The sequence below is a fragment of the Ursus americanus genome, chromosome 8, assembly GCF_024610735.1.
Source record: "Ursus americanus isolate L20-20 chromosome 8, mUrsAme1.1.p, whole genome shotgun sequence".
Taxonomy (NCBI): domain Eukaryota; kingdom Metazoa; phylum Chordata; class Mammalia; order Carnivora; family Ursidae; genus Ursus; species Ursus americanus.
Window position 1 is genome coordinate 44,370,767 of NC_142134.1, and position 26,743 is coordinate 44,397,509.

At 42.3% G+C, this 26,743-nt stretch overlaps 1 protein-coding gene across 6 annotated transcripts in view; it reads right to left on the reverse strand.

Moving 5' to 3' along the window:
• The window catches only part of DCUN1D4 (defective in cullin neddylation 1 domain containing 4), a 67,220-nt gene that overhangs the window by 13,123 nt on the left and 27,354 nt on the right, over positions 1–26,743 (reverse strand). For all 6 annotated transcript variants that reach the window (XM_045815830.2, XM_045815829.2, XM_045815831.2 and 3 more), the window contains exons 4-8: positions 25,361–25,475; positions 22,540–22,631; positions 14,648–14,718; positions 10,164–10,255; positions 3,761–3,869 (exon numbers count right to left, since the gene is read on the reverse strand). In XM_045815830.2, the coding sequence (XP_045671786.1) occupies positions 3,761–3,869; positions 10,164–10,255; positions 14,648–14,718; positions 22,540–22,631; positions 25,361–25,475 (479 nt within the window). The remainder of the gene's footprint in view (positions 1–3,760; positions 3,870–10,163; positions 10,256–14,647; positions 14,719–22,539; positions 22,632–25,360; positions 25,476–26,743) is intronic.

A 26,743-nucleotide genomic window follows, 5' to 3' on the forward strand; every position in this document is an offset into this window, starting at 1 on the left:
ACGATGTGTGCTACGGTCTGATGTCTGTGGCTCCCCCTTAATCCATATGTTGAAATCCTAACCCCGAAGCTGATGGGTGCCGCCTTTGAGTGGTGGTGAGATCATGAGGCTGGAGCTTAGTGCCTTAGAAAAGGAGACCCGAGAGCTCCCTCTTCCCTTCTGCCACGTGAGGTTACAGCAGAGAGCCATCTAAGGATCAGGCTTCAGGCAATCACCAGAGACCTAACCTGCTGGCACCCTGATCCTGGACTTCCCAGCCTCCAGAACTGCGAGACACAGATTTCTGTTCCTTATAAGCTACTTAGTGTCTGGTCTCCTGTTACAGCAGTCTGACAGACTAAGACAACATGCTGTGAGATTTATGGCATATGTGCAAGTACAACGTACCACAGCAGCAGCAGAGAGCATGCGAAGGCAAAACGAAAGTCTACTGTCGTAAGGGTTCTTGCATCACACATCGAGTGGTATAACATTATTTGGGGATTGTGAAACTTTAAAGATGTAAAGCCTAGAGCAACCACAAGAAAAATGAAACAGAAAGGCAGCTATTAAGGCAATAGTGGAATGGAATGATTCAAATGGAATCATTTAAAAAAATACCTCAATCCAAGGAATTCATGATAAAGGGGAAAAAGGAACAAAACAGATGAGAAAAATAGGGGAAAAATACTATAGGAGATGTAAATTTAACCATAACGATAATTACATTAAATGTACATGGTTTAAGCACCTCAAGACGGATATTGTCAGACTGTCTATATGCTACCTATAGGAAATTATATCCTACCTAAAAGAAACCCACTTTAAACATAAAGACATGAATAGGCTTAAGTAAAAGGGTGGAAAAAGACAGATCATGCAGACTTTAATCAAAAGAAAGCAGGAATGGCTACATTTGTATAAGTCAAAGTAAATTTCAGAACAAGGAATATTACCAGAGATAAAGAGACATTTCATGATGCTAAAGGGTCAATTCTTTAAAAGGATGTAACAATATGAACTGTATCTAAACCTAGTATCCCCACTTCAGAATCCATGATATAAATGACAGGAGGAGTACAGCTGGAGAGTTCAACATTTCTCTCTTGGTAATTGACAGAACCTAGAAGCAGACATCGGGAAGGACACAGAACACCTGAACAACTATCAACCAACGTGACCTAATTGACAGTCTAAAACACTGCACCAAATAGCCTCAGAACACTCATTCTTTTTATGTGTTTTACATAAAAAACATTCATCACAGCAGATCGTATTCTGGACCACAGATCAAGTCTCCATACATGTAAGTGAACTGAAATAACACCGGGTATGTTCTCTGACCACAACAGGATTAAACTAGGTATCAATAGGAGGATTACTTGGAAAGTCATAGATACTTGGAAAATAACACCAACAACACATTTCTAAATAACCAATGGGTCAAAGAAGAAATCACAAGGGAAAATGAAAAATATTTTGAACTGAATGCAAATGAAAACACGTACAATATCTCGAAACTTGGGGGATAAAGCTGAGCAAACCAAACCAAACCAAAGGATTCAATAACAAATCCATCTTAGCGCCTATTTTAGCCGAACTGAATCTATTTGGCAATGAGCAAATATGGGTGGTAGTTAGTCCCCTTACGTACAAAGGCTTATGAATTCATTGGTAATGCTCAGTGAAAGCAAAGAGCTCTGCTGGCTGTTACTGGGGGTGCAAAGAAAGAAAATGCATAATCCCTTGCTCTGTCAGAGAACACGAAGGCCCGTATCCGAACTCAACAGCCCCGCTAGAGGAGGCAGCAGGGCCACGCAGGGAAGACGCACGACCCCCTCCAGGGCGGGGGGCCCGGACACCCGGGCTGTGGGCAAGTGGACGCGGGGGCTGGGCCCAGAAGCCCGACACGGGAGAGAGCTGGGGGCGTGCAAACGGGGCTCCGGGCAGACGTCCGGCAGGACGAAAGGCAGTAAGCAGAAAGGCCAAAAAGGCAGGCAGCCGGTGCAGTGAACAGCTGACTGGACTTCACCACGACACAGGCGTCCTGTGAGAAAGGAGCCCGAGTGAGCCTCGGCCTGGACTTGGGGCCAGAACCTGGGTTTGAGCCCTGGCTCTACTGCTGACGAACAGTGTGACCATGGTGCAATGTCTCTACTCCCCTGAGGCCTGCTCTCCGCCTCCATGAGGCAGACTGAACCCACCCCCGCTTGTCACTCAGAGCGGCTGGCGGGGCGGTGGACAGCGCACTGAACACATGGTGAAACACGACGTACCACAAAGGCACGGGGACCGAAGGCTCTGCTGAGCTGGAAGGTGGCCCCGTGACCCTGGGCTGAGGCGACCCTGGACGAGAAGTGACAGAATGTGGAAACAAGGTGACTGTGGCCGTGCAGGCCCGGAGTAACCAGGGCCTCGATCGGCTAGGCTGTGGTGGAAGCACCAAGAAAGAAAGAGGCAAGCGAAGGAGCACCTGTGAGACGGCCACGCTGACGCACCACAGATGAGGCAAGCCGGGGAGGGGAGTAAAATGGAACCTGGGCCTAAAGCAGCATATATGTGGCGAACTCTGACCCCCAAACAGAAAAGCGAGAAAACAGGGCTTATTTTGGTGAGAAGGTATAACGCTTCTGAACAAACTTCGTCCATACAGTAAGAAACAGCTGACTATGGGAGAAAACCAGTCTCATGTAATAAAATATTTAATCCTAGAAACTATGAATCTATTCTAAAAGTACCTGGCAAATAACTGCTATGTACAATTACACAAATGCCATTTAGTAGAACACTGTGTCTGAGTTTCACCATATCATTTCTAATTTCTATAAACTTTCATGTGTTGTGATTTTATTGGAAGGTTATGAAAATGCAAAAATTCACAAATGAGGACACCACAGAGAACCACCAACGTGTTACCACAGGATTCACCATCAAGTAAACCTTTGGTGCTGAACTACCAGGGCCAAAGCACGTAAAAAGTGAAAAAGATCAGCATGGTGGTAAGAAATAGAAGAGTTCTCCGTCCCTGAATGCTCTGCTTTAAAACACAAGCAATCAAGAAAGCCTAGTCACCCGACTCCACCAAACACCAAACCTAACAGAAATCACACCAGCACTCTTGAACAGAGTGTAACTGCACGGGCTGTGCACCGCGTGTGAAGGAATACAATGCCAACTGGAGCCTTGGAATTCACTACATATGGTGAATAGGCTGAAAAAGTTAAGACTTTATTCACTCCAGTAGAACGACTGTCGCACACTCAGACAGGCCTCGCTACGTGACGAGATGCTCACTTTTCAAAACGATGACTAGAAATTACGTTTGAATCATGTTCACTGACATTTGCTTGGGTTTGAAATTCAAACGATTTCCAAATACAACACAGCACCCAAAGTGAAACTGGATTAGATCTGAGTAGTTTACGCCAATAACTCAATGGGTGAAGGGGTTTGTTGTTTCATGAGAATGAGAAGCTTTTCCAAGCCTATCTAAAAAACATTTAGAAAAGTGTCTATTACATGCCCATCTATAAATGACTTCAAAGCCAATCGCAGGAGCTCGTAAAGGTCTGCCACCACAGCTCTTTGCTAACATACTACATTTTTGCCCAGAATCAGTTAGTTTAGAAAGTGTACATGTAGAAAGAAATCCTAACTAGCACCCAGGGAGTAACTTACTCAACTTCTTTGCTTGCAGCATGTAAAAACAAACCTCACAAGGCAATAAAAAAAGGACGGGGGGAGGAGAGGGAAACATCTGGATAGGCTCCAGAGAACTCACCCGTGCAAAGTCAAACGCATATCTGTAAATAAGTTTAAAGTTTGTAGAATCATTTAACAATGATCTTAAGTAATCCAAAGTATTTCTGAGTTTTTCTGTTGTATCACATCTAGAAAAACAGAATAAAGGCAAATTATAACCTGCGTTTTTTTCTTAATTGGGGCAGTAATATAAAACATAATACCAAAAGACAGAATAAAAACCCTGGAGTTGGAACACATTCATGAGGATCTATTTTTTTCTACATTTTTGATTTAAAAAAACTTCTAATGCACAGAAAAATGGAAAGAATAGTAAATAAGCACCCACACACCCATCCCTTGGGTTCATAACAAATACTGTCATATTTGTGCTCTCTCCCATACACACACTTTTTCTCTGTACCATTTGAAAGTAACTCGCCAATGTTACGACACTTCACTCCTAAACATTTAAACACCATCATCACTCTTAATATTTTACCAATGTAAACTTTCTTAGCTAATACACAACCCATATACAAAGTCCCCAACTGTTCTCCCATTTTCTTTATAGATGCTTTTTCTTGCTGCAGGATCCAATCAAGGCTCATGTACTGCTTTTAGCTATCTATCTCCTTAGTCTCTAGAAGGCTGTCCTGCCTTTTTTCCTGTCTTTCTTGACAATGTCGTTTTTGAAAACAGTTGTTTTGTAGAATCCCAATTTGTCAGATAATTTCCCTGTGATTATACTTAAGCTCACTCCTTATGGTAAGAGCACTGCTCATGATGTCCTTCTCCCTGCATCCCATGAGGAGGCTCACAATGCCCGTCTGTCCCGTTATGAGTGATACTAAATTGATTCATTCAATTAAAGTAACATCCCCCAGATTCTCCACTAACAGGTACTCTCCCTCCTCTGAAATGGTACGTAATTTATGAGATGCCATCTCGGCACTGTGAAGCCTGTTCCACGACCACCTTTCATCTGGTGCTTTCAGCAGCCACTGGTGACGCCTGCCTGCGTCGGCTTTACATGTGAAGACGTGAAATGGTGACTTTCCGACTCTCATGCTGCGACACTACTGGCTGGAGCTCTTCTACAAAGACAAGTTCTACTCACCACCTTTTTTTCTGGACTTCAGGACTTGTGCTTTTCATTCAGTGTTATAATCTTTTATTGCCTCTATTCTTTGTGATGTACAAATTGTCCTCATTTGGGCAGCAGTCCCTTCAAGCTGGTGCCACTGTCCTTCTGATATGTCCCCGTCAGTCTTTGAGTACGTCCTTGCTTCTGGCACAAGACATCCCAGCTCACTTTGTACTTTCTCTACCTTAGACCTAAAATCAGCTATTTGTCTAGGGAACTTTGGTGATATAAACCTATTTTTACAGGTAAGTGACACATGTTTTATTTTTCTTAAGGAAGTAGACTAATTGGCTATTTTTACAAACTGATTTTCTGTTCCTAATATCTAGCCCTTAAAAATGAGAACCATGAGTCGCCATTTCCACCAATGATATTAACCTTTTTCAATGCTGGATGTGCTTCCTTGTATTTCTCTGTAGAACTTTTACCTACTACTACTAAGTATAAATAATACATATTGTAAGTATTATCAATGTAAATATTTTACATACTTTATAAGCTAAAATATGGTTTATACTAGAGTACACTGATCTATTTTTGCAATAAATTTGTGAAGGTTTCTTTTTTGTAGCTAACTACAAAACAGTTCCCGTACTCTACTGGGATAATAAAATATCTAAAAGCCAAAAATTAGAGCAAAATGTTTCATTTCCATGAATCTACAACAATTTAGAATGTCCTCTATTTCTTCCTGATGTTTGAAAAGTAAAAAAAGATAACAATTAGACTATTTTAGAAGTCAGAAAAGGCTTCTTTAAGGGACTGAAATGTTTGCTGACAGCTAAAAGCAGACACTCAATATTTTTAGCAGGGAGGGTTTTCCAGATAACAGGAACAGCATGTGCAAAGGCCCAGTGGCAGAAGGGGGCATGCCAAGTTCAAAGATAAAAAGGAAATCATTGTGACTAGACAGGGTAGATGAAGAGGGGAAGTGAAAGGGAGGTGGGGCCATGCCATAAAGGGTTTTGTGGTCCATACTGTTTTGTTTTGTATTTTTAATTGAATCCTAGAAACAACGGAAGCCACCCCCTACCAAGGGAGAGACCACAGTCATTGGGCTTGCATCTTGAAAAGCTCACTCTGGATCTCTGTGGAGAAAGGCTGCGGAAGAAAAAAAAGATGCTGATAGCCTAGTCAGAGATCTAGTGCCAGACCTCAAATGTGGGGTGAATAGAGGCTAAAAGGACATACAAGAAAGCAGTAAGTGGGAGTCTAGGAGGCAGGAGGGGAGCGGGGCTTACTCTCCATTGGGCATACAACTGTATTATTTTTTATTGTACCTATACATGACTAATAATATTTTATTAATAATATGCGGGACGATCAAAGAAGAAAGAAACAAGCCAACCCCAAAACACTTAAGGCCGAGGTCTCTGCTCTTCACTGGAAAGGAAGGTTAAGGGCCAAAGCCACAGGAAATTGGCCAGATATTGGCAGGTGGTTTAGTTGACTCCTGCCCAACGAGAAGAAGAACAACAGATGTTTGTTTCAACAGACTCGAGGGCAGGGACCACTCATTTAGACAAGTGCTACTGCTACACAGCTAAAAGAAAAGGAAGAAGCTGGGAGTCTTCGGGGAGAACTGCAAGGCCAAACGTGAATGAAGCTCAGCAGCATGCCTGGGAGTCCAGCTACTACCCTGGCCGAAGGTGTCCTGTTTGAAAGATGCTCAGAGATCCTGTCTGGGGTGTAAAGTATAAAATGCCCAAAGTAAAATTTTCACTTCATGGATGTACTAAAGACAGTGACATAGGTTAGAGCTAATATCATCAATAAAGGGTTTAATCTGTTTTCAAAGGGACCCAGCCCACAGAGCCTGGACCGACCCCCATCAGGGAACAGGCCGCTGAGTCACCCTGTCCGAACCACAGATTGCCATCTAGTGGTCACTCCACAAGATCAAGGGCAGAGGGAGTCCCTTCAAACAGGGCCAGTGAAGAAACTGGCTTGGGGAGTTGAAGCAACCAGCCTGAGACTTTCCAGACAGCAGCCGCATCTTCAGCCCATCCCCCCTGCTTTTCGGTGTAGCACATGTGAGAAAATTCATACTGGCCTGAGAGCGACAGACCGTGCCACTCCACTCAGGAACATCATCTCCCAGAACAAAATGTGCACCTATCGTGGGATCATTTCTTACGTGAGTTTTGCTCCTGTAACAGATTCAGAAGCACCGGGAATCGGGAAAATAAGCCTTAAGGTTATAAAATGAAAAGTAGTTCTCCGTTACCAGAGGAAAGGCCTTCACCCCTTCACTTAGCCAAAGGTATTTTTTCTAGCCCATCATCAGTTCTATGCAAAGTTAGCTATATCTCTAACACGCTTTTGTTCTGTTGAGCGTAAACATCCCTATAAGCTTAATTCATCAGGAGTAACCTTCAGCCCATGTGTTGCAACGAGGTGATAAATAAAACAAACATTCAACTGAAATGAGCCCTCCCTGACTGAGAATGATCCACGGAGCTTGGGCATGAATGTTCCCCACCAGCTGCTGTCGCTGCTTCCAGCACTCACGAAACACTGGCGCGGCGGGGCTGGGCACGCAGCTCCCCTCCCCGGAGTTCTGAGAGCCCAGGTGTGAACCGCAGAGCATCACTTCCCCTTCCTGGTTTCAGAGGCGCTGCCAGAGACACCCAGGAAGTGGCAGAGCTGATTCAAACCTCTGGTTCCAAAACCCACGGGCTTTCTGTTTCTAGCACAATCCCACTATACAGTAACCATTTTTTTAAACTTAGCATTTTAATCAAATATACTAATATATTATAAATACAGGTATTGTCACATACACTTTAATTCCAGTGTGAGTTCAAAACATTTCACTGGACAGGTTTAATAAAACCAAAAGGGAGCAAAAAAGAAAACAAATCCAAAACAGAAGACAAATAGGTAATTCAGAAGAGGGACTGCTTTCCATCTTTCCAGCATATTAGTGATTAGCTTCTAGGCATTCTTATTCTTATTTACTGGGCGTGCATACCTTATAAACACAGTACTTATGTAATCACTTCAGGAAGCCTAAAGAGAAGTGGCCTTATTACTTTTGGATCTTTCGCCTGAACGTTGCTTCCGAGCCCCTGCCCTGAATGGACTGTCGTGTTCACGGATTTTGTTTCCCCAGGATGTAGAGCACTGTGCTTGGCACGTCACGGCCATTCAACAACCTGCCGAACAAATGATGCATCTACGGAGGCCTGAGGGAGGGGGAGTGGAGGTTCTTAAAACTTGACATTGGATATCTGAACTATAAAACAGGAATCTTAAAGGTTATTCTGAGTAATTATCTCTTCCTCAGTGACGGGGAAAGCCACCTCAGAGCTTCATACCAAAAAAAGAAAGCAGCTCCTCAATGTCTTTAGAGTGGGTGGGGCTTGTCATTCCACCCTGAATTGCAAGGACCAAGTGGCTGTCTCCTACAGGAACCCATCTGCCTCCAAGTGTGTCACACCAAGTATTAAGCAGGGTTCCCAACAAAGAACTGGCAGGATCCCTGCAATCCCCCTCTGCACCCCCTGAACCCCCAGGCAAGTGTGGTCCTCACGGGAAAAAGGACTGGCATTGTGTAACATTCTTCTGTAAAGGCAAATGTAAAAAAGAATCTAGAATGACATAAAAATATATTATACCCTCCCTCGTAAGACAAATGAAAATGTGCCTGAAAAATATTAATGGTGCCTCTGAAGCCCTGAAATAAAATCTTGATATGGCCATGCATTCATCAGGACAAGGACCCTTAAAAAAGAACAGCCATCCTGTGCTGTGTTCACAAGGCAGCCAAGAAAGGCAGCGAGGAAAACAATGAAAGTTAGTAGACTTAAAATTGTCAAGGAGATGCGCTGAACACCAAAGCCACAATTTTTAAAGACTCTTTTTTAAAAACCTCCTTTGCCATCAGACAATAGTTGTTAGAGGAAGAACGTGACTTAAGAATCAGAAGTCTGGGGTTTTCTTCCCATTTCTGCCACTTACTTTAACATACCATGTATCCCTGCTAAGCCTCAGTTTCCTCATTTGTAAAATGTACAGGATAAAGCCTAATCTGTCATCCTCACCAGGAAGCCATGAGGCTCAAATGGAAGAGCCGTGAAAAGCGTAATCAACCACAACAGCCAGGTACAAAGAGAGCATTTTTATCAATGACAAATGGACAATGCCAGTAAGTTGGCAAATTCCAAATTGTTTAACTAAAACCCTAAAACCATTTCCACTCCAATTTCAATCCAGTAAATATCAAAGTCTATTATTCCAAGTTAAAGTGAAAAAAGAGTCATTCTGAGTACTTTAGATCAAGGTTACCATGTTAAGAATTAAGAATCAGCACTTCATCTTCCAGTACCTCTGAAATATTTACTCACCCATCTCAACTGTACCTTTCAATGCCAAATACAGAGTAACAATTCTTTCCTTGAATGAAAATCTTAGTGTGTGCACCCCCCCACACACACACTTGCATGTGCGCACACACGCGTGCAAACTGAACTCATAAAACCACTGAGGTTTTTTTTTTCTTATTGTCTCGGGTAACACAAACAGAATCGTTATTATTACTTCTTAATCACTAGTGTAATGAAGTTCCAATTTTGCCCAAAGCTAAAATCAGAATATATAAAATAGAAGATATCAAATATTTTCATTTCTAAGTTAAACTTTAGTCAACTTCTTCTCCCCACCTGTAAACCAAATGCTATTACGCCTTTGCTTTTTAAGCTCTAAGCCTGTGCTAATATGGTAGCCACTAGACACACGTGGCTACCTAGGCACTTCAGTTGCCCTTAGTACAAACTGAGGACTCAGAAATGTAAAACATACACCAGAGTTTGAAGACTTAATATGAAGAAAAGAACAACTCATTAATTTTTAAAATATTGATTATATGTTGGATTTGGATATTTGGAGTTAAATAACATTCTTAAAATTAATTTTACCTGTTTCTTTTAACTTTTTTTAATATGACTATTAGAACGTTTTAAATTACGTATGTGGCTCGCATCTTTGAGAAGAGGCTGGTCTATTTCTATTGGGCAGATCTACTCTAGAAGAATACTAAAATAAACAATATACATTATATAAAAGTTTTAATTGCTAAAATTCATGCATAATGTCCTCTCTTCACCATATAAAAATGGGATTTGGTCTTTACACCTATGACCACAGGTAAAGTCTACCAGGTCACTTGGCTTCCTCCAGTCACCCAGTCCAGGCCCCCTGACATCTCAGAGAGGAAGCAGCCAGCTGGGGAGTGCCTCCCTCTACCCCACCCCCCCACCCCCCAACCCCAGCCCAGGACAGCCTCAGGACTTACTGTAGAGAAGTCATTCCTTTTAACCATTCCTGTAGAGTAAAATAACCCATGTTTTGTGCATCCAATTTCCAAGCTAGGACAAGCATAACTACCTGTATAAAAACAAACAAACAAAAAATGAGAAAGACCAATCAAATCAGAATGACAGATCTCAGTAATTAAAACATATCAACAACTTTCCACATGCTTCTGTTCACGGTAGTTTGGTCACTGAATTATGAACAGGGTAACTTCAAAAATGAGTTCTAGTTTGGAAAACATCTAAAAAAAGTTTGATAATTAGTCTGTTGACAAAGGCTTGGAGGAACATGAACTCTTATGATGCATGACAGTGGAAGTGTAAAGCCATTAACCTGCCCAGAGGGCAATTCTGCAATATTTACAAAAATTAAAACCAGTTATTGACTCAACAATTCCAGTTACGGAAAGTTCTCTAATAGATAGACCTGCACATGTACACAAAAATGTTATCATTCAATAATATTTTCTGCAGTATTATTTATAGCAGCAAAAGACTGAGAACAACCAAACACCTATTAATAAGGGCCTAATTAAATACTTCCTTGCTGAATGCTTGCCACACGGAGAAATACTATGCCACCATTAAGACAAATGAAGTAGAGCCATCAGCAGAAAGGGGGAACAATCTCCAAGGTTTATTAAGTGAAAAGAGCAGGTGCAGAGCAGAGGGCTAAAAAAATAAAAAGGTGGGTGGTAGGTCATATATAATAATGGAGTTGATCATAAACACATTAACGTTTGTGAATTTAACTGTATACACTGGAGGAAAATTATTTGAAAGTAGCCCAACATTCCACTTAAAAAGCGCTGCGCCTGGACTGAGCACAGGCTGAGAGGCCCAGCCCAATCACTTCTCGGTGTGAATCTTCCCAAACTCTCGAAGTATCAGGAACTGTGACAACTCTAGTTTATGGCACTGCTTATCACTTAGCTGCTTTAGAGAAAAGAGGGCCCAGAGATCCTGAAGGTGAGTTTAGTAAAGGCCTGAAGGTGTAAAGACAAAATTACATTTCAAAGGTACATCCAGCTTCAAACCGTCCAGGGCTCCGCACAGGGACAGAGCTGAGTCCACCCATCCGGCGATTGGGGAAGAGGCGGAAGCCTTCCCATTTCATCTCCCTCAAAGACCCAAGATAAGATGAGGAGTAACTAAAAAAGAAAGTAGGCCAGCCCTGGACACGTAAAGAAGAGCAATGCGGATTTGCTAGGACCAACCCGCCACTCTGTGGGGCTGGTTATCTCTGGACAGTTGTCCGTACCTAAGAGACACGCAGTCCTGAACTGGGGATCACGTACACGCTGCTGAATGGCTACACTCCATTTGTGGTAACAACAACAATAATAACAACAACAACAACAAAACAATGGGAAGCAAATAGATGTTTCTGCAAAAGTTGGCCAGGGACTAGCATATTCCACATTTGGCAGTTAATTTGATTTCTTTACACAGGACGTGAAGGCTTCATTTCAACCACTAGAAGAACTTCCCCAAACATTAATTCACCATCCATGCGGCCCCACTGGGTCAGATAGTGACGGCGGTAAGAGGATGATATAACATGAGGGGCGCCTGGGTGGCACAGCGGTTAAGCGTCTGCCTTCGGCTCAGGGCGTGATCCCGGCGTTCTGGGATCGAGCCCCACATCAGGCTCCTCCGCTATGAGCCTGCTTCTTCCTCTCCCACTCCCCCTGCTTGTGTTTCCTCTCTTGCTGCCTATCTCTCTCTGTCAAATAAATAAATAAAATCTTAAAAAAAAAAAAAAAAGGATGATATAACATGAAAAAAGGAAGGCGAGCAGCCAATTAGAAATCACTTGAGATGATTTAATTCGCCTCTGCGAGCTAACACACACACACGAAGTACTCCAGAACAATAGTATTGAGGAGATCCAGAAAGTCTGTCCTTTTGTTTGCCAACGAGCTAGTTTGCAGACTAAAAATATCCAGCTTTGTCTAACTTACAACTGCAAGATTAACGAAAAGCTTTCTCTTGATGCTGACTTTATGGTTTTCCACCTTGGAAATTATTATCAGTGAGAACCCACTGAATCTCTAAGCCCTTTCATCAAATCTCAATTAAATCAGTACAGATCAATTTTAAAGTCACTAAGTTTTTTTAGATTAAAAAATCTAGATTACTAGGTAGATTACTAGCACTGATTAGTAGTAAACCAATGTTTCTACATACAACGTGCATCATCACAAAATATCATTTAAGAGGTTCAAAAATTTTAACTTAAGAGACCAGGGGGCTACTCAGAAGAACTTCCCAAAAAGAGCTTACGTTTTCTTCCAAATATTTACACGTTAGTGGATTTCTCCTCATCCCTCAGCTTTTCTTGGAATTCAGACTCTGGCATATCAATCTACCTAGGTGAAATAATCCACATTTTCCAATTCAAACTTGGTATGTTCTCAAACAATATCTATACTCAATCCTCTATCAGAAAGATTTAAAGCTCCACATAAACACTCGTTAAGCTAAAACAATGGTTAGGGCACAGAAACACAGACACACAAGTATTCAAGAAATGTGGCTAAAAAGCCAAGTCGATATTTACAATCAGTATTTCTTTACACAAAATGGCCCTTTTCTCACAGGAGCTAATCAGGATGCTAATTACTTAAAGGACTTTGCTGTTGCCTTAGTAAATGACAGGAGATTTGAATTTTACAAGCCTGCTTAAATTTTATAAGCTGTAAGTCTCAGGTAAGGTGAGGGCTTTAAAACCTACCTTTAAAGTGTTTTAAAATCCTGAGTGAACACTGCAGACAAGCCTTTAAAAAACTATTTTACTGCTTATTTTTCAAATGTTAACATCTCTGAAATTGGGATGCATTCACAATTGATGCATATCAGAGTTTACTTAGCAACATTTTTTCTTTCTTAGTAATGATATAAAACACAACTTCTATTTGTGGTGTCTTAGAACGGAAGCACAGTAATAAATACTTCAGAATAATATTCTGAATTTGGTCTCCCGGTCTTCAATGTGATTCGACGATTCTTTTCCTATAGAAATCGAGAACTAAAGGCTTCATCACTGCTCCCCAAAAGGCTAACAGCAGCTCTCCCGTTACTGAGTACTGGTATTTGAAGAACCAGAATCAACATCAGCACTCCCTCCCGTCGCAACAGGCCTTTTCCTGCCCTGAAAGTAAATGCTCCCGCAAGGCCTCTCACACCGGTGGCCTGACCCTGGCCTCCTGGGCTCCTCCCCTCTGATCTATGCTGACAACTGTGCTCCGGGTAGAACCTTTAGGTCCGCTCTCAGGCCCAACTCACCCTCACCCTTCTTACCATTCAGTCCAGAAAACACTCTGCCAACCTTGGCCCAGCTGCCACTTCCTTCATAAAGCCAATGAAATGTTTTCTGTGTCTATGACTAGTCTATGGACCACATCAGGCAAACACTATTGGGCCCAGTTGTCCCTAAACCTTTAGAGCAAGCTGAATGATTTATTAAGATACCTGAACTAGATCACATTAAGATAAAAAATAAAAGGCAGAAATCCATGTAATGAGCTAAAGGCTCTTTAGAAAATGTAAAGTGTTGGGGGGACATGTGGGAGGACAGAGGCAGAGAAATGTGAAGGGTAAAGAAAAGTTTTTAAGAAAAAAGCATAAGTCTTAATTTCTAGTTGTCTTGAAAAGCATGACATATACATGGGCATCAGCTTTCTTGCCAAGGAGAATCCGAATGAAGGAGATAATCTCTTGAGATCTCTTCTAGATCATAAATTCATTTAGGATCGAAGACATACGTGTTAACTTGGAGGCTAATGCGATATTAAACGGCATGGTTAATGAGCCGGGGCACTTGTATGAGCGTCACTTTTCATTTTAGTGTAAGAGAGAAACAGGAAAAAACATTCAACAGTGACATGGTAAGAATTAGGAAAAAATAATTAAGCATAGAAAATAACTTCTAATTACATTTTTTTAAGGAAATACTTAGGGCCTTTATAGACTAAAAAGCAATCCCTGTGTTAAATTCAACCAGAAGTGAAAGAGCTATGAAAAATTCTTGCTAATTACAACCTACTCAAAACCCTCATGAATAATTAATTATTCAAAGATCTGTACAAACTCTACAAGAGGCTGGAACAACTATAGAGGGGGACAAATAGAGAAGAGGCTGTGACTCAGTCCCCCCGCCTGATCTCTCACTGGAGGTACACATGCCCACACCACTTTTTAAACATCTAGTTTAATCACTGTATTACCGCACCTTTTAGATACAAGAACATAAACAAGAGAAAAAAATGACTGGCTGGTTACACCATACCAATTACAACACAAAAATTTGCTTAGAAATCAAATTAGAATTGGAACTTGTTACCTAGATTGCCTCATAAAACTAACACACCATTACTTCTTTACTGTTGCTTTATTTTTCAATGGACAAAAGAGCTAAGAAAAATAATCCACTGGTTTGCCCAATTTAACAGGTTAGACTTACATTTTCTGGTTCGACACCAATGTCTTCACAAAATTTCTCCATGCCTTCAGGACCTACAACATCATCAGTGCCTGCAATGAAATGCAACCTTATATAAATGAAAGCCGACCATGTGTGCTGTTCCCCCTATACTAGTATTACACTGTTAAAATATTATTAAAGTAAACTAATAACAAATTAACACTTACGGGCCATAATCCTTTCTGAAAAAAGAAATCACCAAGTATAAATTGGAAAATATTCTGGAATGTCTGTTACTTTTTAAGGGATTCAGCTCTGCACAATCATTTAAGTCAATTTGCTGCCATATCTTTCAACCTATGGACACAGGCTACACATAATTTGTGTCTAAAGATAAGGCTACCTGCGTCAACTCCTGCTCTTTAAAGAAGCTTAAAGCTCTACCTTATTTTGGTAATAATTTCCATACATACAATAATCTCTGGAAACCTAGCAGAGAACCACATAATATTCTTTACAAAATTAACTGGGAAATAACATAAGTGCTTCTCTTACATAGGAAAAAAGCAAGTAGTCTTTCTGTTCTTGATGAGGCAATAAAGCCTCTTTCTTCCCACTCTGGCTTCAGCTCTGTTTCCTCCTGAAAGAACTGCCTGCATGTTCTATCTCTACTTTACCTCCCATTCATTCTTCAACACTGCAATTTGGTTTCTGCTCCTCTCTCTATTGAAACTCTTCTTGCCAAGGTCGCCAATAACACCTTCACTGCCAAATCTAACAGTCAGTTTTTATTTTATCTGACCTCTCTGTGATATGTGAAACTCTGAAGTTCCTTCTTCACAAAATTTGCCTCCTCCCACAGCTTCTGGAAGTACCCTCTCTCATCTGGTTTTCCTCCTACTTCTCTTTTGGCTTTGTAATGTGTTCCTTTGCTTCCTCCCAACTTGTTAAATTTGATGTGCGCAGTTCCATCTTGAAACCTCTCCTAGTCCATTCTATACCCTCTGCCGAGGAAGTCGCAACGATGCTCGAGCTCTCAGGCCCACACTTCCCCCTTAGTTTGGGACTGTCTACCTCGTCACCGCCTGGCTACACCCCCTCCTGCTTAACTGCCACAGCTAAACTCATCTTCTGCCCTGAGCCGCCTCCTGCATTTCACATTCTCAGTCACCACTTCACTGAGTGGATCATCTTTCCACGCCACACTTGCTTATCCTCCTGTAGCCTGTCTCAGCTGGTGGCCCCACCAGAAACAGAAACCTGGGACTCATCCTGGACTCTCCCCTTCTCCTACTCTCTCCACATCTGGTCAGTTAGCAGATGCAATGCCAGTTTTTCCTTCCAAATATTTCTTAATTGCACCTATTCTGTGCTGGCCTGTTCAGGCTTTATTCTCTCACGCAGACGATCGCAGCAATCTCCTCAGGATCCCCCGAATTCCACAGCCCCATGCCCTCTGACCCAACCTGCACACGGCCACCTAAAGGAGCCATCCCAGACCTAAATCCCATGCTGGCTTCAAGCCCTTCACTGGTTCCCCACTCCCTGAAGATGAAGTCCAAAGTCTGGCATATCCAATAAGGTTCCCTATGATCTAGAGCCTCCCTTCCTCTTCAGCCTCCAATCTCTCCACCTTCGAATTAAGTTTCTTGAAAATAAATGAACCAATAAGCAGTACTCAATGAATAAAAACTGAGACCCAGAAAACACTTACCTGTGGTTTGCTCTGCACACAGGTCCTGATACATACCCAACACCAGACTGTCATTTGTGGCCTCAGCCCATCTTCCTCTCCCTTCCCCAGGTTAGCTGGCTGACTCGTTCAGTCTTGAAGACTGAAACCAGACAGGGAGTCCTCCCTTCCTCCCCACCCCCACCTGCAGAGGCTGGGAGGGGCAGTACCTGTGACCCCGCGATGCCAGGAGTACTTCTCTCGCATGTGGCACATCTGCGCTAAGTTCCAGCTCCCCTGTCTTCCCCCCTGAGTTCCTCCAAAGTAAGAGCTATTGTATTTCTAGTGGAAGCTCAGCACACCACCTGGCACGGAGCAGTTGCTTTCAGACAGTGTATTAAATGAATGGATGAATAAGCGGAATACAGGAGTCACTCTACAATCTCTCCACAGCCTCTAGATCTGGCAAGTTCCGCAGAATCCACCATCTTCATAGGTCTCAGTTTCATCCGGGTAACATTTACTGGACACACCATGGACCTATGCGCTGTGGTGGCTGCTAAAGATTAAAAAAAACACGGTCCCTGCCCTCCAGGTTTCTTTTCTTTTCTTTCCTTCCTTCCTTCCTTCCTCCCTCCCTCCCCTCCCCTTTTTTTAAGTAATCTCTACACCCAGCATGGGGCTTGAACTCACAACCCCGAGATCATGAGTTGCATCCTTAACCGACCGAGCCTGTCAGGCGCCCCAGGAGTAATTTCAATACAAAATAATGATAAACAGAGGCGCCTGGTGGGTATGGTCAGTGGAGCACGCAACTCTTAATCTCGGGGTTGTGAGTCCAAGTGCCACGCTGGACATAGAGATTACTTAAAAAAATAAAATCTTTAAAAAATAGCAATAATAAAGCACAATAAATGCATAAGGTGGCTGTCCTCAACAAAGGATGAATATTAAAATCACCTAGAGGGCTTGTTGGAAAGTCTTATGTCATTTCTCTGCTTCAAAGCCTTGGCTCCCCTAAAGTCAAACTCAGGCCCTTCCCTTGTAATGTGGCCACGGCAAATATTTTTTCTGCATGCTGTTATTTTCCTTTTAATCACAAATGCGCTGTTTTGTTACCAGATGTTTTGTTTCATATATTCAAATCTGTTACCCTTTTCTAGGATTTTCTTTTTTCTCCTTTTATTTTACAGGTTTTCTATGTATCCCTAATTTTCTTATCTTGATTACTGGGGGAAAAGTTACTGTTCAAACAAAAATTTAAATACTGAAATCTTTAAATAATAAATACTTAAATATTAAATATTAAGACAATAATAGAAGTTATTACCCAAATAAAAGATTACTGTATTTTTAATCCAGTTATTTTTTTGCTACATTAATACACAAACATGATATAAAATTCCATTTAAAAGTGAAAAAATTAGAAAGCAAAAGTTTCCCCTCTAACCGCTCCCTACTCCTCAGAGACAACCATTTATTAAATATTCCTTTAAATAACCTTCCTAAAATCAGTCGTTTATAGAATTCTACATGCATGGAATAGGTACATGTTTATTTGCTGTTTCTGTTAGTCCATGAAATTCCCTGTGGCTTTCCAGGGAGAATTTGATCATTTCATCTCCAACCGATGTTCATTTTTGCCTTCTCCTTTCCAATTACTTATTCCCTATTCTTTTTATCTCTTTTCTAACAAAACTGGCTCATCATTTCCAAAGCAATGCCAAATAAGCACCGCTAGGGTGAGCATCCTTACCTCATTCTTCACGCCAATGAACATACATTTAGCATTTGACCACCTGATGGGCTGCTAGCTTTGGCTTTGAGAGTGCACATACCCACACGTGTGCGGTCAAGCATATATTCTACGAATGGCACATGAATACATCCGCAACGCAACATACTCCAACAGACAAAGTCAGGGCGAAACGGACTACCCTTTTCTTACCAGTCCAGCACGTATCCTCTCAAACTTTTATGCCCGTACTTAGGTATGTGCAAACACACAATGAAATCACTTGTAGGTTTGTTCACACACAAGGGTTCATGCTAGGCCTATGAATCCTGCACCCCGCTTTTGTCCCTGCACGTGTCTGGTGGTCTCCCTGGGCGAGTGCCTGCACACGCACTCTGCTAAGGGGCCCGTCTTCCATTACCCCACTGCACGGGAGTACGTGTACGGGTCACCGTTCTGGCCGTCGTTCTGCTACTATAAAGAACTGCAGCTACGAGATCCAAGAATTCTTGGATCCTATTTTGCTAAGAGGTTTTGTTTTTAGGAACAGACCTCTTTTTTTGGTATCTACTGAGAGGACCCCTTGGGAAGAAGTAGTTGCAGATGTGAAAGAAGAAGTTATTTTATAATTCTTCTAAAATTCCTGTCTTTGGTTTCCATTCCTCCTAACTGAAAAAGGCTCTCTTGCCATAACCTAACCTTACGAGCCTTACGAGGCTTCCCCAGGCCTATGCACAGGGCCTTGGTGTGTCTCGGCTGACTTCCCCACCTTGTCCACCCTCCAGCCTGGCCACCGATGCCTCTCTCTGCCAGCATTCATCCCAAAGAGGACGCTTCTCGGTCTGTTGGCCACACTGGAAAACGAGCTGAGTGCACCCCAGACCCTGGCACACAGCAAGCCCTCAAAGGTTTGCTGAGTTAACTGTGCAGCCATCACGTTAAGTTCTCCAGGGTTTTTCCTTTTTTGCAGATTCTATGCAATGTCACTGTCATGTCACCTGTATACACTTGCATCTGTTGTTTTTAAAGAGCAAGTTTTTAACCATATGACTTGCAGTGGCATGACTCTGCCAAAAGTAGCATTTTATCCTAAAAATAGTAAAATACAGCTTGTTAATCAACATTATTTAAAAGATACCCATGATTCTGCTATTTAAAACACCTTTTCTCTTTTTGCTATGATCCTTCTCACGCACACATTTCGATCTAGTTGTAATCACGTTGTCCTTTGGGATTAGGATTGAATTTACCCTAAATTTATCAATTCACTTGTAGAATTCAGTCATCTTAATTCTAACATTAAGAACTGAGAATTCTTAATTCTGAATATGTAACTGGCTACCACATGAAAGAGATGATTTTAAAAAGTTGTATCTAAAATCCTAAACTGTGGAATACCCTGGTAACAAGGTAGTGGAGATACATCTGGAAGGCAGATATACTGACAATAATCTAAAAAAAACATAGTCCTCCCACTTTCCCCACCATCTTAAGCAGGGGCCCCTCATAAATATATTTAACCTTTTTTCAAGATGGCCCTGGGCCCTCCTGGTAAAGCTTCCATAATGCCACCGTGCTGCATTCCTGAGGCCAACGAGGCCACATGTCCCCATGTCGTCTTTAGCCTCTATTCCCTTGTTGAAAGACGACTTGGTCACTTAGCATCTGCTCCTGGTCCCTAATCTCATTTTGGTAAACCAAAACACAATCCTGTCACAGAACTTAACCCAATATAGAAACGAAGGGCCTACAGTCAGGACTAGGGAGAACTTCTACAATCTACATACGTGAGTTTTCCTGTAACTCTGAAATCAACGTTGGCATGGGTTTGGTTTAATTCCTTATTCTTAGGTATATTTCAGAAAGTGGAAGTTATTAGGTAAATTGTTTACATAAAACTGGTGATTTTCATTCGAATGAAAAGAAATGGGACTCCAGTTTCAGACGCAGGTCTAAACGACACTCCCCCACCTTCCTTTCTCAAGTGACTGAGAACTCAAGTACCAAAGTATAAAAGGGAGTAAACCTCTAACCACAGAGACCCGGAGGAAGAGCCCCCAGTGGAGTAGGTTCCATTTCTTAAATCTCTGAGAATCAGAAATGGAGCTGATCGGGATTTTAAAAGGGGAGAGGCTGTATCCTAGAATGTGTAAAGGAGTGCTGGGGCTAACTGGCCAGGGAGAAGCGGGGAGGAGCGGGGCTCAGGCTGCAGGAGCCATGGGCAGTGGAGGGCAGGGTAAGGAGTGGAATGGAGAACTCTGGGAAGAAGGGAAGGAGCACCCATGTGAAAGAACTATACCACCAAGGGCCCCACCGCCCCTCCGCCCAGCCTGCGTTAAGGTGCAGGGAGTCAGCCCAGCCAGCTAGCTCTTTCCTAAGGAAACAGAACTCACCAGGGGTCGTAAAGCCTTCCTCTAGCTAGCTAGCACCCCCGGGGGCCCACAGCCTTGCAGCCTGCCCCCACAGACTCATCCCACAGCACAACCTGACAGTCGCCCTGGGTCATCTCACCATTTGCTTTTCTTGAATAATGATCGACCACTTTTATTCATGTGCTTGGGATATGAGAAGTGAAAGCAGGTATCGGCTGGAGCTCCTAATTATTCCCAATTTCAAGCCATTTTCCCTACTAACACAGGAAAAGAAGACAAAATGGGGGTGGGGGTAAAAATAGGGATAGCCACACCCACAAAAACTTTTGCAGGGATGAACTGCAAGGAACCACCTGGCAGGGATCTCAAGGAACCTAAAGAATGTGGCTTAATCTTTATCCCAAATGTCACCTTCCTGAGCCAGAGAAAAGCAAACAAGAAGGAAAACTGTAGCCTGCTCTCTTTTTAAAGGACACAGAAATGTGGCCACGCTATGGAAAAATTATGTTTGCTTGTAAAGGAAGACACATACGCACACAAATTAAAATAGCTGTGCTCTGATGGTAGAATTAGTGTACTTTTTGTCTGTTTAAAACTTCCTTTTCATAACCCACTTCGTGAAAATCAATGTAAAAAGCCCTCATGATCAAAGTGATACAGATAGGAGAACACTTTTCCTTCATTTAGCGCCCATGTATCAAACACCCGACAAAGTGCTGACCCCTTTTCCTAGGAATACAAAATGCCTTCAGGATATTTTCTCATGATGTAACATGGAAACACATACATTCTAGTACTACGTAAGTGTCTGTACTAAGGTCCATGCCCGGCAAACAAAATCCAGCTCAAATTAGTTCAAGTAACGAAGGGGACTTCATCAGAAAGATATTGGGGTAGCTCACGAAAATCCAAGGACCTACAGGAATCAGGACCGCGTCCTTTCAAACCTACCACCAGAAGAGAAAGATGCTCTTCTCCCAGCTTCAATCTGAAAATCCTGGGGAATCTTATCTGATTAGCCCAGCCTGAGTTACTTCCCAGCCCCTGGAACAACTTCTGTGGCCAAAGGGGCAAGGCTCTTATCAGAAAATGAATAGGGTGAGGTAGGAGATGGGGTGGGGAGGCAGAGGGGGAGGGATAGGTAAGATTAGACCACAGGAGGAGCCCTCACTCTGACACCTAATAAAAGGGTATGGGAACCAGTTATGAAAATGTCCTGTGTAAGTACAAAGAAGGCTATTATGCTAATGAAGGGGCTTCGAAGATGTACAGCAAGAACTGTCAGATGGCAAAGAGGAGAGAAAACACTCCAGGTAGAGGGATGGTGGTGAGTCAGTTAGTTGTCTTTTAACCTGGAGGGAGCCGGGAGTTTTCGGCAGGAGGCAAGGTTGGGGCGGAGTGTTAGGGAATGACATGTCTGATCTGTTCAGTGTTTTGTTTTTGTTTTGTTTTTTAAATAAGACCACAGGAGGCCCATGAAACCTAGTTGGGAGCAGAGACAGAGGACAGGAAAATCAGTTTGAAAGGGGCTGAAATCGTCAAATGTACAGGCTATGAGAGGGCCAGAAACACAGCCAAGAGGAAGGGTAGAAAAGCCTTCAGCTCAAACTTGTCTGGAAATAATCCTTTTCTTTTTACACTGCAAACAGCCACAGTGACAAACAGCCCTGGATTTCAGTCTGATATTATCTAACCAGTTATTGTAAGCTGCAAAAATACGACTGAATTTAAGCCATTTTAAATGATAAAACCAAACATTTTCTACCAAATGATCTTTCAAAATACACACTTAATATAAGAAATTCCATTGCACATAAGGTTCAAAGCTGCAAAGCTTATTTTAACTTCGATGTCCAAACCAAAGAGTCACCCACTACCAGCATTCTAAATAGGTTTCCTAGCAATCCTGAGTATTTCTCCCAAGTGCATTCATCTTTTCAGTTCCCTTCCAGTGTTCTGAATTCTTTGGCTTAGCTGCTGGCTATAAATAGGACATTTGGTGATTTGTTTCGACTATGTTCCCTCCCTCGAACAGGAAGAGACGGCACACAAACCACACTAGAAAAGTACACATTTTTCATTCTTTAATCTTCCCTAAGGTAGTCCTTATTTTCATGAGGGTCAGTCTCAGAGCATCTAAATAAGGACCTACCTGCATATTCGTAGAACCACTCTAAGCATCTCTTACTTGAAAAGGCTTCTTCTTCAGTCTTTATTCTGGTTGAATCATATTTCCTATACATGCTAGAAATTGAGAAAGGAGTCTGAAATTATTTAAAGATGCATTGTTTCTTTTAAGTACCAGATAGTTTTTTTTTTTTTTTTTTACCCAAACCAGACATCTATTCAATCAGTATTTCCAGTATACTTTAAACATCCTGCATTTGGAATGTCAGCTTTTCTAACTACAGTTTTAAACACAGTCAGACCCAAAACAGAATTAAATGGTAAATACTTGATACAGGTTTTGTTCTAATTAACAAGTAATCAGTAAAGACTGATTTAATTTACCCCCCTCTACCTCACTAGCCAGAACGAACTACAGAATGATATAGTGAGACGCAGCCAGAAACGGCTAAGGTGGTTCCTTCCAGCGATGACCCTAGAACTCACTCCGTCTCTGCATTAAATTCTCCTGACTTTCATGTCTTACAAGTCAGGGTGGGCACAGAACACAGTCTAAGGAAGAACCTGTCAGTGTCGGACACATCAAGGGAACATTAAGCAAATAAAAAGAAACATCAAATTATGTCCAAGCCTCCAGGAAAAAAACCTCAGGAGAGAGAAGTACAGGAGCCTGGCTTCTGCCCCTCTCACAGGAGCCTGGCTTCTGCCCCTCTCCTGTCATGCCCCACGTGTGTGGAAACACTGAGCATACACTGCAGAGCCCAGTCAGGAAGCACGGCAGCCTCCTCCTGCAACAATGCGATTTTGGGCAGGAATTCTCTATTTTATGATGACCAGGGGGCTAAGAACCAAGATGTTCTCTATCTGGGGAGGGGAGAGAAGGCAGGATCTTTAAAATACTCATTTCAATAGAAAAATTATGAGTATATGCTTTTTCTTTCGCTCATTTATATGTAAATTGTCTAAATAGGTGTGTGTATACATGTATGTATACATAAACACTTGTGAATATAGTTTCAATTTATATATTCTATATTACAGAGATCACACATAATTACTTTTAATAAGTATTTATTCACAACCTAGACATTCACCAGAATATCTGTATATACCCCTGATTAGAGATTCTGGGTTTTAATACCCACCACGGCTAGAGGGTATTAAGATAGTGAAACTGCAAACCACCAGTTGTGTATTTCTTCCATGGTAGCTGAGGGTTCAAATACACAGTTTCCAATCCTGGGCCGAGACATTTTCAGCTCACAGTCTGTCACTGGTCAACAACATGGAGACCTACATAGGACTCTGTAATGCCTCAAAGTACTCTACATAAAAAAGGACAACTGAACACCATTCAGTAAATAAAAGACAAATACTGATACACGTTATTACACGGATGAACCTCAAAACCGCCCTGCTAAGTGAAAGGAGTGTGCCACAAAAGCCCACTCACATGAAATGCCCAGAAAAGGCCAATCTGTAGACAGAAGCTGGAAGGGGGGCTGTAGGACCTGGGGGGGGGGGGGACTGTGAATGGGCATCGGCATCTCATTGGGGTGGTGGAGATCTTCTAAAACTGGTTTGTAATGACGGTCGCGTACCTCTTAACTACCTAGTAGAAATCACTGAATTGTACGCTTAACGTGGATGAACGCTGTGGTATGTAAATAAAGTTGTTTTTAAGAAAGACCAAGAATGAAACTCAGCTAAAGCTACAGACCCTTATTCCCTGGCCAGTGAGACACTACCGGTAAGAGTACCTCACACCCTCCTGCAACGCAGCTACCAGTTTTTACACCAGCTTCCTCACACGGAGTTATCCCAGACTGTGGTGAGAAATCACAAGTGCTACATAGGCAGTCACCAACGGCTAGGTGATTACCAGCACTTAACAGTTCCACGACAGGAACATCGACACCACCAAAGTAGTATCAAGTGACCTCACTTCCCAAAGTGGGACATCACCGGTCTAAACACTGCTGGTGATTGTCTTCCCAGTCCCTGCTCTCTTCCTAGAGCTCACATTTTCTACGCATCTGGGATAGGAAGAGTGCTATCATTTTCACATTTGCAGAGTCCATCTCTCCATCCTTCCAACCGAGGTGGAGCACATCAAGTACCATGGCGAGACAAAACCAGAAAAATCTCATCTAGTCCCCTTGACGTACAGATGTGAATATTCAAGGCCCATGAGTGAAGTAACCTACAGAGCCAGAAGGGAGGAAAATGGAAAAAAGGCAGAAAAGATTGAAATTATGATGTTAAAAAACAAAAGGAGCAAAGAAAAAGTGACTCATGAAAATCAAGGTGAAAGAACTAAAGATGCTTAAATACACAAGTCTAACAACTTTTAGAGTTACCAAATTAAACAGTTCACTTGTCTGAAACGGAAGTGGTTTGCACAGTCTTATTTTTCACGGTTTCTAGCAAATTCTCACTCTTCTGAGACTCCACCTCTGCTCGGCTACCGCTCTGAGCAGGCTCAGGGGGACCGGGCCCTGCGGCGCTCCCCAACCACGCGGCCCAGGTCCCTTGTGAAAGCAATTACGGATTCCTGTGGTGGTGTTTGGTGAGCGAGACCCTCTTAGAGAACAAATACATACCAATCCTGAGGTCCTCAATGGGCACAGATGGCAAGCCCTTCAAAGGAAAGAAAGAAACTCTACACCAGTTTTGGTGGATCAACGGGCTAAGATAAAACTTCAATTTCTAAGAACTCAACTTACCTAATTTGGTTTTGTTTTATAAACCCACATGTAAAATAAATATGACAAGATAATTACACTTTGAAAGTGTGCCTCTTTGATACACGTCATCGAGTCTGAGCTACTGTCTCTGCAACATACCCATCGTGTCTACTTTTCTTGGCGGATAAGTCATCTCCAGACGCGGGTCTTCTCTTTTTCCTTGGCGGCATCACTTTACTAAAGCAGTCCGAAGAGCTGCAAGACCGCAGGCTTCCTAGGGACACAGAGTCACAGGGCAAAACAGCAAGTTTAGCCACATCCTAACATTCCCAGAGAATGCCACCCGCCAAATTAAGAACGTTCGTGGCTTGTATTGTAAAGGATTTAGATGTTATCTGTAAATGTTTTAAGGTGGAAAAAGGGTTTTTAGTTCCCCCTTGGGAAAATGTTATAGTCAAGAAATAAACCTTGCAATGACACAAGTGAGTTAGTACTGCCCTCCCCCCAAACCACATTAGAAACGGAAGTTACCCCCATTTCCATTTACTCTCCAAAAGCACTAATGTAAATCATCAAAGCTTTCAGTCTCTTTTATATGTCAATGTTCCTTCAAAAGGAACTGCACTGCTATCTCATTTGTGTATTTCATTGGGCAAGGCCAGATCAACCAGTAACCTTGAATCTAAGATACAAACGAGCACATCAGTCCCAATATTCAAGCTTCAAGGGATATCTGATCTTAGAAAAACAGGACTTAGATTTTTTGGACAGAGGCCTGACAGGATCTTGAGCAAAATTTCCACGATAATTTTTAGTTTGTTTCTGCCACTTTCGGTCAGGATTTTCAGAAACAAACTTTCATTTGGTGAAAGATATTAAAAGGTAGTATCAGACAATCCCAACGTGGGATATGTACAGGGACCGTACTGTGAGCCAGGCCCTGCTCTTAACACTTACACGATGTCTTCACTTGTTAAACCTCCTACCAGGCTTATGAAAAGAGAATCATCATTACTGCCTATGCTGATGAAATAATGGGGGCAGGGAGAGGTTAGGTTTAGTGGCAAAACTGGAATTCAAACCCAGACAGTCTTGCTTCAGATGGTCTAAAACCATTATGAATTACAAAACAATTATAATTAAAATGTGTCCATCCTGGCACAGGCGCTATCAGACACACCATTTGGGTCCCTCAATAACCCCAAATGTCAGGCAGGGCAGAGATAATTATCTCTGCTTGACAGATGGGAAAAACCAAAGCTTGGGCTTTCGAGTGATTTTCCAAGGTCCCAAAAGTGTTTAGGGGTGAATTCTGGACCCCCATGTCTCTCCTCCTTCCACCAGTCCCTTGATAGAAGGCCCTGGGCTCTCACTGAGGCAGAGGACAGAGAGAGCTTACGGGTGGGTGCTGGTGTCTGAATGATGTGCATTCAGTAAGTTTTAGCTCTCCCCCTACCTACGTGGCCTGGTCAATCACTGACCCATTCTGGTTCCTCATTTAAGGAGTAGGAACTGTGATACCTCCCTCTCAGGATTTTTATG